Here is a 12042-nt window from a genome sequence, read left to right as displayed (position 1 = left end):
ACTATAGTTTTTATAAACATTAACTTAATTCAAATTGTTCTTTATTATTTTCATTATTGTAATTATTATAATTTTTGAACTTTGTTTGAATATTCTGAATTAATGATATAAAAAGTGTTTTAATTTGTTTCAGAAGTTATATTTCGTTGAGTGTAGGAACAGTGATCTTACATGAGTCACAGAGACACAACCATAGCTTAAAGGATCCTAAAGTTGCATGACGACATCACTTGATTCAAAGAGGTTTGCGTTACAGCCGGCGTGTCACCATAACACAACCTTGTTCCATCAGTGCGTCGTGGCTCTGAGGCGTAGTAGTGAATAATCCCCTGCGTCCAGTTGGTGGAAATCCCCACGTGGTCTACGACTCCTGTATAAAAACTTTGGATGTGCGGAGCCCCCGTTGTCGCGATCTCAAAGGAGCAGAGGGTCTCAGTGAGCAGCATCCCGCAGGAAGCACGGAGCTGCACATACAGCTGCGCACCGGACACGGTACCCAAGCCAGGCGCGTACACAAAAGGCACGGGACTCCGTGAGATTTGTTGTTCTCCGTGGAGCTGCAGCTGTGCACGTTTGAATGGGAGAGAGCGGACTGAGCACCTTTGGACTTTTGGTTCTTGTTTCTATTTAGTCTTATCTGCTTTGTTTTGGTAGATTACGCGTCTGACGGGAGCGTGTTATGACAGAAGCGCGTCGACTATCCAAACTTGTGTCACTGAGAGGGATGAAACGTTGCTTGTGTGCAGAGAAAAGCCGCATTGCTGGATCCTGAATGCACAATGACTGCCTGGAGTTAATTAGCCCAAAGTTTCAGCAGCACTCTGGGAATATTTCATTGGCTTCTCTGGATATCTCTGTTTTGGAAGTGGATGTTCTCCCCGGAACTTGAAAAGAAACAAGAACAGCTTTAACTTAAGAGTGTAATATCCCCCCCCCCCCCCTTCTTTTGTTGTTGTATTGAATTCGGACTGTAAACTAGGGAAAATGAGCATCTACGGTGTGACTTTGTCCTGTTTGGTGGCGTGCGTTCTGTCCGTGCGCTGCAGCTCGGTGGCCGGGGTGGAGGCTCAGAGCTCTCCCCTGGAATCGTGCGCGTCCTGCGGCCTCAGGGCTCCGGATCAGGCGGAGCGGGTAAATATAGACTTTTTGGAGGCGGTCAAGAGGCACATCCTAAACCGGCTGCAGATGAGAGACAGACCCAACATCACGCACCCCATCCCGAAGGCTGCGATGGTGACGGCTCTGAGGAGGCTGCACGCCGGGAAAGTGCGCGAGGACGGCCGGGTGGAGATCCCCAGCTTTGACGGACAGGCTGCGTACAACAACGAGGTTCAGGCGGAGAACTCGGAGATCATCAGCTTCGCAGAATCAGGTAATCATCAATCATTCATCACACACACTGAAACGACCATTCGGTGAACCCACTCACCTTTTGGGTTGATGTAACAGGTAGCCGCGGGAAGCAGGTGAGTTAATAACTGAACATCACTCAGATGAAATGTCATTCTGCAGAGCTTATCATGCTGCAATGACTGAGCAGCAGAGATGAGATGAACACACAAGCCATCAACTAATGGATCCTCTCATCATTTGTTCATCTTCTTATTGCATCGCGATTCAGCCCTGCCTGGGCTGTGTTCAATCCTCCTGTTTTAGCCCACTGGCATTTCAAAAAGGAATCAAACTAAAGACATAGTCCTTAAATTACCACCATGTGTTGTCTAGGGGATAAAAAGAGCCTCTGAATCCAATTTCATCACTAAAGCTGTGCTCACACTCAATACTCCAATGTATAAAGCCCTCTTTTAAAGACGGACAAAGTCCCTCAATTGGCCATTTATCCCTCGCTCTAAGAATGTGTATCTAACTAATTCTCACAAGTCCAAAGAGAACACCCTTTCCTCTCACACGCACGCACACACGCACACCCCCACACGCACACACACACACACACACGCACGCACGCACGCACGCACGCACACACACACACACACACACACACACACACTAAAATCATCTGCGCTTGACAGAATCCAATAATTGTCAGTTAGCAGTGTGAGAAGAACCAACACAAACTGTTAGTTTAACAAAAAGAAAACATACAATTAAATACACCAAATAGGATATCTCACACACACACACACGCACGCACGCACGCACACGCACGCACGCACGCACGCACGCACGCACACACACACACACACACACACACACACACACACACACACACACACACACACACACACACACACACACACACACACACACACACACACACACACACACACGTAAACCCATCCTGTAGTTTCCCATTGGCCCTGCCTGAATGGGCTGCTTGGTCCCACCTTGCGATGGGAATGATCTGAGCTCTTCATGACAAGGGAACACAAGCCGGGCTATTATTATAAGAGCACTGTGTGTTCCTGTGAACCCAACATGTCAACATGGAACAGAGGGAAAGCAAGGAAAACAAAAGAGACTGCTCAGAATAATGCATGAGACATTTGAGTTTGTAGGGTTGGATCGGGGGAGTGTGGGTGGATGGTGTTGGTTGATGGTGGAAGGGGGGGGATATTGTGTGCCCATATTGCAGTGTTGTAAAGAATGCTTTTGTCGTTCTAAAGGTTCGCTGGGCTCCTTTGCTTCTTCTTCTTCTTCTTCTTCTACTTCTTCTACTTCTGTGTTTTTTTTTCTGGTTCCATTCTTCCTCACACCTTTGAGCCTTTGTGTGGCATTGTAGCATGGAGCTGGCTGGGCTCCCTGGACCCCGTCTGCCTCCTGGCCAGCTGGCTCACGCCCCCCAGATCGGATGCTGCCAGCCGGGGCACGGCTCAGAGGAAAGGTCTCCAGAAAACTCTGCAGCCAGGGGAGCTTGTCCCCCCAAAGCATAAGGGAGCCTGCATTGTTGTTGTCCCAGGCGGGTTGGGGGGTGAGGTTGGCACATGTATAGCCAACAGTAGCCAGTGAAGGGATGTGGATAGGTGTGTATGTGTGGGTCAGCTGGCCCCCCCTCAGCACAGGGTTAACTGCCTGCTTGTCAGCCAGGCAGCCTCTTATCTCTGGTTGCGGCAGCACAGAGGGGAGAGGTCTGCCAAGCGGCCCCGGGCAGGTGAGGGAGACGATGCCAATCGCCTTTCTCTCCTGACATGGTCCCGTGGGTCCTCGCTGAGGGATTTGGTGTCCCGTATCCACGGGAGCGGAGCGGGGAGCACAGTCAGGAGTGGAGGGGAGGACGAAAGAGAGAGGGGTCGATGGAGAAGCTCAGATCGGCACTTCTTGATTGCTCACTATTGCCGTTCGGACCCAGTGAACTCGCGGTGAGCGGTCCAAGACGCTGACTTCATTATGGAAGGTCATTAACTCCGGCCCGGTTCCTCCAGAGGACTCGGGTTGGCCAGGTTTACTTCAGGACACCACTCATTCATGAGGAGCTGTCAGTCAGGGTCCTGCTGGACCTGGTCCAGACATTTTCCACATTCACCCTCAAGTGTGTGTTTCAGTCCTCACTGGGCCTGGCTGCCTCTCTATAGATTGTGATACAATAAATGATGTATGCAACGTTATTAAAAATGCCCCTCAAAAAGCTTTGACAACAACAGAGCCAGTGCTGCTGCGGAGGCCTCAACCTCTCGTCACCTACGCATCCTTGCCTCTCCATCCCCTCACCCCCTCACCCCCTCGCCCTATGTGGAATTCCTGGAGTGCTGGACAGGAGCACTCGTCTGCTCATGGTCCAGCCCTGCATGCTTCACGCTGCACCCTGGTCCTTCCACGGCGTGTGGTCTTGTCGACAGCAGCTTTGACTAATGACTGTGGGGCGGCCTGCCTCCATGGCCTCCTCCCTGACTTGGTGGCACAGGTGGGGACATGCTGAAGCAGCTCGTTATCCTCCACACAAGCCCACCCAGGTGTCCTGCCTGCTGATACTCACTAGGAACTTCTCCACTGCGGGGTCAGGCGAGGCGTGTCCGGGCAGCTCGAAATTGTTTGTAACACTGCACGCAAAGAACAATTTGTTCCTTCAAAGGACCTCAGTGGAGAAAGTCTTGTGGTATGTTCAGGGTTGGGTTGTAACGGAATGTAACGGTGTTAGGTCATCAGAATACAAACATCAAGTAGGCAAACTGTATTCAGCTTGCGTTACATTTAAAGAACGAGTAAACCTGAAGTGAATACATTTTGGAATACTTATACTTAAATAATTATTGGTGGAAAAGTTTCCTCACAAAATGTTGTCATTACCGGCAGATCTGTGTGCACCGCGCTGCAGCGTGTCTGTGAGCGAGAGAGAGAGAGAGAGAGAGAGAGAGAGAGAGAGAGAGAGAGAGAGAGAGAGAGAGAGAGAGAGAGACAGGTGAGAGAGAGACAGGTGAGAGAGAGAGAGAGAGCGAGAGAGAGAGAGAGAGAGAGAGAGAGAGTTGAGAGAGAGAGAGAGAGCTGCAGCATGTCTGTGAGGCCCCGCCCCCGCACCCAGATGAGAGAGAGAGAGAGAGACAGGTGAGAGAGAGAGAGAGAGAGCTGCAGCGTGTCCGTGAGGCCCCGCCCCCGCACCCAGATGAGAGAGAGAGAGAGAGAGAGACAGGTGAGAGAGAGAGAGAGAGCTGCAGCGTGTCTGTGAGGCCCCGCCCCCGCACCCAGATGAGAGAGAGATCTATTTTTAAATATATTGAAAGTTAGAAACGGAGATGGTTCGATAAGATGTTCAAGATAATGTTTATGTAGCATTTCTTTATTGTTGAAATGATGACATTTATAACGGGATGAATCAAAGTGAAGCCTGCTGCTGCTGAATGATGGGGCAAGTGACTGGAAACAGTAAAACAAAGTTATTACATCGTTTCAGATAATAATAATAAATAATAATGATGATTCATTCTATTTAGACGCGCCTTTCAAAGCACCTTACAATTCATAACATATCCTAAGGAAAGGTTGAAGACAGGACAAAGAATGCAGTCCGGGGGATGTCTGTTATGTGGGTGCAGATGAGAGGGCTGTCCAGAAGGACACCAAGATGTCGTGTTTGAGTTGAGCTCTTGATAAGCCATTAAAACAGTAAAATACGTGTCTCCTGTTCAAAGTATTCTAAAAGTCATCTGAATACTTTTTTAAGACACGTAACTGTATTCGGATTACTTTCAGAGCCATGTGTTCAGTATTCAGTAACTAACTACATTTACAAAGTAACCCTCCCACCCTGGGTGTGTGTGTGTGCGTGCTGTCGATACAAATGGAGCCGAAAGATCAAGATTGTTTTGGTTCTGACGGAGACTAAAACATGTCAGCTCTCCTCAGCTGACTCCTCAACGTCTGTTTTAGTAGCCTTTGACCACGTGACCTTCATCACGTCTTTGGTCCCTCGTCTTGGGATTGTAGATATTTAAACTGAGTCACTTCATTCTGATTCAAGTCCGTGTGCTGCAGAGCCCCGACTGAAGCGTCCTGTGACGAGGCTGGCCTGGCTGCAGCTCATAGTTGCTGCAGTAGTCTTATCCTAAACACTGAGATTGACTGTTCTGTTGCTGTGGAGGTAAAGCGTTCATACCTGTAGTCTTGGTTTCTGGTACCAAGCATCAGCACTGGGTGTTGTTCGATGATTCTTTTGATAACTGTTTGGTCCACAAAGGGCTGTCATATGGGGATAACACAACTGTTTACCCGTCCTTTTCCAGCAGTGATTCCTATCATTTAATCAACACGCTGAAAGACTTAGGCTTCCTCGTCATATGCAGTAGCTACAGTGTAGGTATGGCAATGAACATCTTAAGAACCAGGCTCCTCTAACAATGCACATAAATATATGACACAAAACAATACAACAAAAAGGGCAAGAGAATGTTGCGGGACTAATGTAATGCATTGTCCTAGCCTATATGATGGTATAATTGATGTCATGAGGTTTTAAGATGTAGTCGTATTCAGTCAGTCAGAAAAACGTATCTAGTGAAGACTCTATGTATTGTTGATTGGCATTGTTGCACTATTTTATGACATTTAATGAATACTTTCTTTAAATGGTGGATTGATTAACGACATAAAGGTCTGAAGGTTTCCTTCACACCGCGAGCAACTGTTAACCGTGCATCAGTTTACCCCCCAGCTGTATGAGCGGTGTTGGAGCTCGGAGCTGTCGAGGCAAGTAGGAAGGCACGGTGCTAAATTAGGTGAGGTTAGTTACTCGTAGCCCTGAGGCGCCTTTACGCCGTGGAAGCTGCTGCTCCGCTGATTCCTTTATATCGCTCACTTCAGATGCATTTCAATACGTTCCCACTGTGCACTTGATACATTGCCCAAAGGCTGGGTATTGAGAAGGCTGATGGTTGATGTATTGCTAACCGTAGGGTTGGGAGTGTGTTCATGGCTGGGTGCAAATGTGTGTGAAGTGCTTGAGCTCCCAGCTGACATGCTACATAGTGGAGAGCCGGTCTCAACAGGTCCCTGCCTGAATGTAAAGCCGCGGTTTACAGGAGGAAGAGGCGTGAGGCGCCTTGGAGAGGGGGGGCCCCGTCTTTGGTGGCCACCTGTTGACACTGACACACACTAATCAGTCGGCAAACAAAGTCATTTAGCTGCTTTCAAAGGCGCTGCTCCGCTTGAGCACATTGTACCAAATCTCCTGAAATGGAAACCTTTCAAGTTACCTCGGGGGAATTTGGAAGACATCATTAGGCTTAGAAAAAAAATACTGCCAGGGAGAGCCCATGGCCACCTTAAGACTCCCGGGATCTCTTCATTGTGCGGCTGTAGAATGTAGCCAGTGTCATGTAAATGGCTTTTATTTTTGCTTCATCATGCTTTTTGCTGGAAAGCCACGCGCTTGAAAGGCGGCTGCAGCGCGGCTGTCTCCCCGTGCCTCACAGCCCGCTTTGTGCTGTCACTCTCAGGGTACTCACACTGGAGGGAAGGGGGAAGGGGGAAGGGGGAAGGGGGAAGGGGCGGGGTAGGGTGGTAGTGGGGTTCGGCGGGGGGGTACTAACAGCGAACTCAATGAACCCCCTGGGGGCCTTGGCCATGTCCGCCACCCTCCCACCTTTCCCACTTGCATCCTTCCTGCTGTCCTTCGTCTTCTCCTCTGTTCCTCTTTATCCCTCTTTCGCTCTCTGTCTTTTTGGCCCCCGTCACTTACAAAGCTGGACCTGGGGCCAACTGGGCCTGATCCCAGAACCGGCCCGTCACAGCTGGCCTATCAGGAGTAGCCACGAGGTCACCTGATAGTGATTGAGGGCTAACAGAGAAAGCAAGGGGAAACCAGCCCTTTAGAGCCAGAGCTGTTCACTTCTTGGGAGTTTCTTTTGCTTTCCATGTGGGCACATGCACGTGCATGTGGGCACATGCACGTGCATGTGCCCACATGCACGTGCATTTACTGGAAATGAACCCAAGCTTTCTTATGGCCCTCAACAGCAGATACGGTTTGCTCAGTTTTCATGGTGATGGTTGAAGTTTAATCAAGTAAAGACTTTTGGAAACGTGAGGTCAGAGCTCATCCTCACCTGTCCTCAGATCAGCTGTTAGAATGAGTGTTCTTTGTCAAATCACTATTTCTAAAGTCACAAGAACTCACTATTGTGTATAAATCATTTGAAACATGCTATCTATACGTTCTGTTTGCATCTCACATATTTATCTATTATTACCATAAGCAGTATTTTATTTCACTGTGCAGCATTCTACTCTTTGGCTCATCTTATCCTCACTTGCATATTAGCCTAACATTGCCTTGCACTATTTTATTTCTAGTGTGTCTTTTTGCACTCTTTTTATAGTGTTTTCCTTTGTTTACGTCTTATAAATATGTATGTGTTATTATTGGAGGAGCCTGAGAGTTAAGATTTAGATAACTACACTGTAGCTGTGCATAGGACAATAAAGCTTTTGAACTTGATGTTGTATCGTTATGTTGGATGGATGCCAGATAGAGAATGAACCATTCCTGTTTTTATTGTCTCCAACAGATGATCGCTTATCTGCCAAGTCCACCCTGTACTTCGTGGTCTCCAACGAGGGGAACCAGAACCTGTACGTGTCCCAGGCCAACCTGTGGCTCTACTTCCGCGTGCTGCCAGGCGGTCCTGAGAAGGGCCTCCGGAGGAAGGTGACGGTCAAGATTCATTACCAGGAGGCCGGGACCACCAGCAGTGCAGAGGGAGGCCCCAGGGGAGGAGGGGGAGGCCCCGGGGGAGGAGGGGGAGGGACCGGTCGCTGGGCCCTGGTGGAGAAGCGCGTGGATCTGAAGCGCAGCGGCTGGCACACCTTCCCCCTCTCGGAGGCAATACGAGCTGTTTTCGGGAAAGGCAACCGGCGGCAGGACCTGGAGGTCCAGTGTGAGGGCTGTGAGACGTCCGGTGTGGTCCCGGTGCTGGTGGACCCCCTGGACCCCTCCCACCGGCCCTTCCTGGTGGTGCGAGCACGACAGGTGGACGGAAAGCATCGCATCCGCAAGAGGGGGCTGGAGTGTGACGGCTCCGTCGGGGGCCTCTGCTGCCGACAACAGTTTTACATAGACTTCCGCCTGATTGGCTGGAATGACTGGATCATTGCACCAGCTGGTTACTACGGCAACTACTGCGAGGGCAGCTGCCCGGCCTACATGGCGGGTGTGCCGGGCTCGGCTTCATCCTTCCACACCGCCGTGGTGAACCAGTACCGCATGAGAGGGATGAGCCCGGGCTCGGTGAACTCCTGCTGCATCCCCACCAAGCTCAGTACTATGTCCATGCTCTACTTCGACGATGAGTACAACATCGTGAAGAGGGACGTGCCCAACATGATCGTGGAGGAGTGTGGCTGTGCTTGAGTCCGCTCCCTTCACTGTTGTTGAACTCGGAACAGTCAGAATGGCCTTTTGTACAAACAGGACGTTATTGTACGGTACACATATACAATATATCTAAACCTACCGTGTGTGCGAGCAACACGCACACTGGCACGCCTCGCACATGCAAGCGCCAGCGCAGTCCAGTGTCCACGTGTGCATGTGTGTGTTTGCAGGTGTTCGTGCGAGTGTGTGTATTTATCAGACTGAGTGACATGCTTGCCGTCCGTGTTTTGTCCGCTCAGCGACGACTGGTCAGTGATGGGTCGAGAAGGGAACGATTATATCACCAAATGATACTTTGCCCTAGTTTGCCATTTCTAGTCAAAAAGAATGGCTCATCATCTCCTCTTGAATGACGATAACAAGCGCTTAAGGAAAGTGACAGGATCAGCCATCGCCGAGGACATTACTGGCGTCGCCCCAACACTCCAGACCCCGCTCCTCGGACCCTCTTAAGTAATTTAAGCACATGACAAACTTTAGTTTTTTATAAAGCACTGACAATTCATCAGTTTCTCCACTTCAGAACACCAGCACTTCCCACTCTGCCCACAGACACAGTCCCACTGGTGGAGTCAGACGGGCAGCGCTTAATGCCTTGCAGGATTATACCTCCAGAGAAAGGCAGAAGAAAGTCCTCCACAGAGCTGCTGCCCTCCTGCTGACTAAGGGCCTCCACTTCCTGCTTGTCCAGAGAGGTGCAGGCCCTGCTACCATGACAACCAGGTGAAGGTAGACCTCATAAGTGCACTTCACTTGAGCACTTGCAGCGACGGAGAGAGAACAGCCCGCTTAGGCTCAGTAGGATCCCCCCCCCCCCACAGTGCAGTGCAGCACTTCTAGAAGCTGAAATGCACACCCTGATAGCACTTGTATAAAGACATGCCTTCCAAGGGTACTGAGTGTCCTGTCCTATCGCTTAATAAGTGCCACATGAGCTATGCAATGTATAGTAACCTATCCCCATACCAGCCTGCTCTATTAGACTGAACCCTCTTCTCTCCTTCTCTCTCGCTTCAATCCTCGACTCTTTATCAATACTTGAAATGTAATCTATCGCTTCCTTTCCTAAGCGAATGATTGTTGTGACGTTTGCACTGAAAAGTTGCGGGATTAGTGACACACAAACTGCCATTGAAAAGTTATTTTTATAGAAGTAAATTGAATTTAGTTTCAAATGTATTTTACCTAATTAAAGGAACCAAAGAGGCCAATATTTGAGCTATTGTACTAAGATGGCGAGGCCATTGAGTTACTGTGTACAATACTGTTTAATCATTTTGCAATAGGCTTACCACTGTATCAGGGTACGATGTATGACTTCATCTCTTAGCTCTATTTCCATTCTCTGTTTTGTACAATAAGCAACACTTCATTTTTTCATCTTTAATTCTATTTTTGTTTCAGTTTTCTATTTAATAAGACAGTTATTTTAGTTCCCGTCTAAGAATCATTTAGTCAAATAAATGTCATCTGTACAGTTTATGTAAAATAAAATGTTTTCTTAAATATTTTGTAACCTTACATTCTTTCCTGTGTCCTGTGTGTGGTTTCTTCTCCTGATGAGGTCGGGCCTGTATTGTAATCCTGATGTTATGGGCGTGTAGCTCAATACACAAGAAGGCGAGGCAGAAATAGTTGGGTACCGCCCGTCACACACGCGGTCCTCGTCTGTACTGGTTGAAACATAAAACGTCTGTCTGTCAGGAGTGTCTCTTTGAGCTGTAGAGCAGTAATTACAACCATGATTAACAGCTCCCTGGCATCCTCAGCTGCCAGCCTGCAGAGCCTCACATACCTGCTGACTCCTATCTGACGTGTGTTCGCATCACTGGGAAGAAGTCCTCAGATCCTTGATTCTAAAGTTCTAAAACCTCACAGAAAACACTACATGTCAAATCCTGCTTTTAAAACTGAAAGTATATTTAAAAAAAAAAAAAAATACTGCCTCCTCGTTGCATGTTGCTGCTGAGGCTGTTTAGAGTTGTGCTGCTAAACATATTAAGTGTATACTAGATGAACCGACAGCAATGGGTCACATGTGATGAGATCTTCACATGTCGCTGTCTCTCCAAAGCTTGCTTTGTAATGATGCGTTGTCCAGGCCCTTTAAAGCCTGTATCTATCACTGAAGAATTAGGAGACTATCAAGACATTAAGAAGCATTTTATCCATTATCACTCAAATTAGGACATACACGGCTCCTACTGGACAGGAAGGTGATTACAAACTATAATCATAAAAAACAATACATTTAAGTGGTCAGATAAATGTAGTACATTTGTTTCCAAATCTGCACCTTATCCAAATGTATTTCTTCCTGTCTATACTTTTCTGTACATTACTACACATTGTTTGTTAGTGAGTGTATTGCTGTGCGCACACTGGTTGGATGCACACAGCTCTTCGTTGTTCTCTGTGCAATGGCTAAAGTTGATCTAATCTAATCTCCAGAGAAAGAAAGAACCCGTTTCTTGACTTTATACTTGAGTACAGTACTTGCGTAAGGTTACGTAGTTACTTGCACCACCATTCGTGCAGACAGTAGTGTAACAGTGTCTGTTGTTGTGTGTTTCATCAGAGTGGTTCGCCCCATCAACAGTCACCATGTTTGTGTTTCCCAAGGTAGCTTTAAAGTTGCCGTGAGTGTCAACACTTTGTGTAACAGCACGAGGCTTGCCCGGCTGAACGTCTGCCTGTGCCGACACCTCCCAACGGGTTGGATCCATGGAGTGTTTCTGCAGGGCTCCACGAGTCTGTGAAATCAGTCGGATAATTACTCTAAATATATCTGTGGGATCTGCCAAGGAGTGCAACGAGATGTGTTCGGCTGCGGGGTGAATAGCATGTTAGGGAGGCATCCGAGTGAACACCTCTTCCCCCGTACTTGGCTGGAGGAGCCACACGTTCCTCTCAGATGCAGAACACAAATCAGTGTGGCGGTGCACGTGACTGACAGGAAGATAGATGTGCTGTCAGAGCTGATCTGGAGGCTCCTCTGGTGGAGCCTGCACACAGATGACAGTCTGTGCTGGGAGCGGGAGAGAGACGTGTAGCTGTCTCGTCACGCTGCCTAATGCACGCCAACATCTCCACAGCTGGAATGTTAATGACGCTGAGCAAAAAGCTGAAGGCCATTAAGCATGCTCTGCACTCAGGGCCACACACTTGCATGCATTCTATCAATAATCACTACGGATCCACCGCTGAGCACACTTTATCAC

At 48.4% G+C, this 12042-nt stretch overlaps 1 protein-coding gene across 1 annotated transcript; it reads left to right on the top strand.

The window, feature by feature from the left end:
- Positions 1-421: 421 nt before the first annotated feature.
- Positions 422-10255, top strand: inhbb (inhibin subunit beta B). The gene is made up of 2 exons (XM_034109441.2): positions 422-1372; positions 7956-10255. The coding sequence occupies exons 1-2, from the start codon at positions 985-987 to the stop codon at positions 8795-8797; spliced, it is 1230 nt and encodes a 409-aa protein (XP_033965332.1). The 5' UTR covers positions 422-984; the 3' UTR covers positions 8798-10255.
- The last annotated feature ends 1787 nt before the right edge of the window (positions 10256-12042 follow it).

This window comes from Pseudochaenichthys georgianus, chromosome 21 (assembly GCF_902827115.2).
Source record: "Pseudochaenichthys georgianus chromosome 21, fPseGeo1.2, whole genome shotgun sequence".
NCBI classification, from domain to species: Eukaryota; Metazoa; Chordata; class Actinopteri; order Perciformes; family Channichthyidae; genus Pseudochaenichthys; species Pseudochaenichthys georgianus.
This window is presented reverse-complemented; position numbering and strand designations above follow the sequence as displayed.

Excerpts from the sequence above, each read along its gene's own strand:
- inhbb (XM_034109441.2), top strand. The coding sequence starts at position 985 with ATGAGCATCTACGGTGTGACTTTGTCCTGTTTGGTGGCGTGCGTTCTG. Across the intron at positions 1,373-7,955 it reads CATCAGCTTCGCAGAATCAG|ATGATCGCTTATCTGCCAAG; the intron begins GTAATCATCAAT and ends TGTCTCCAACAG.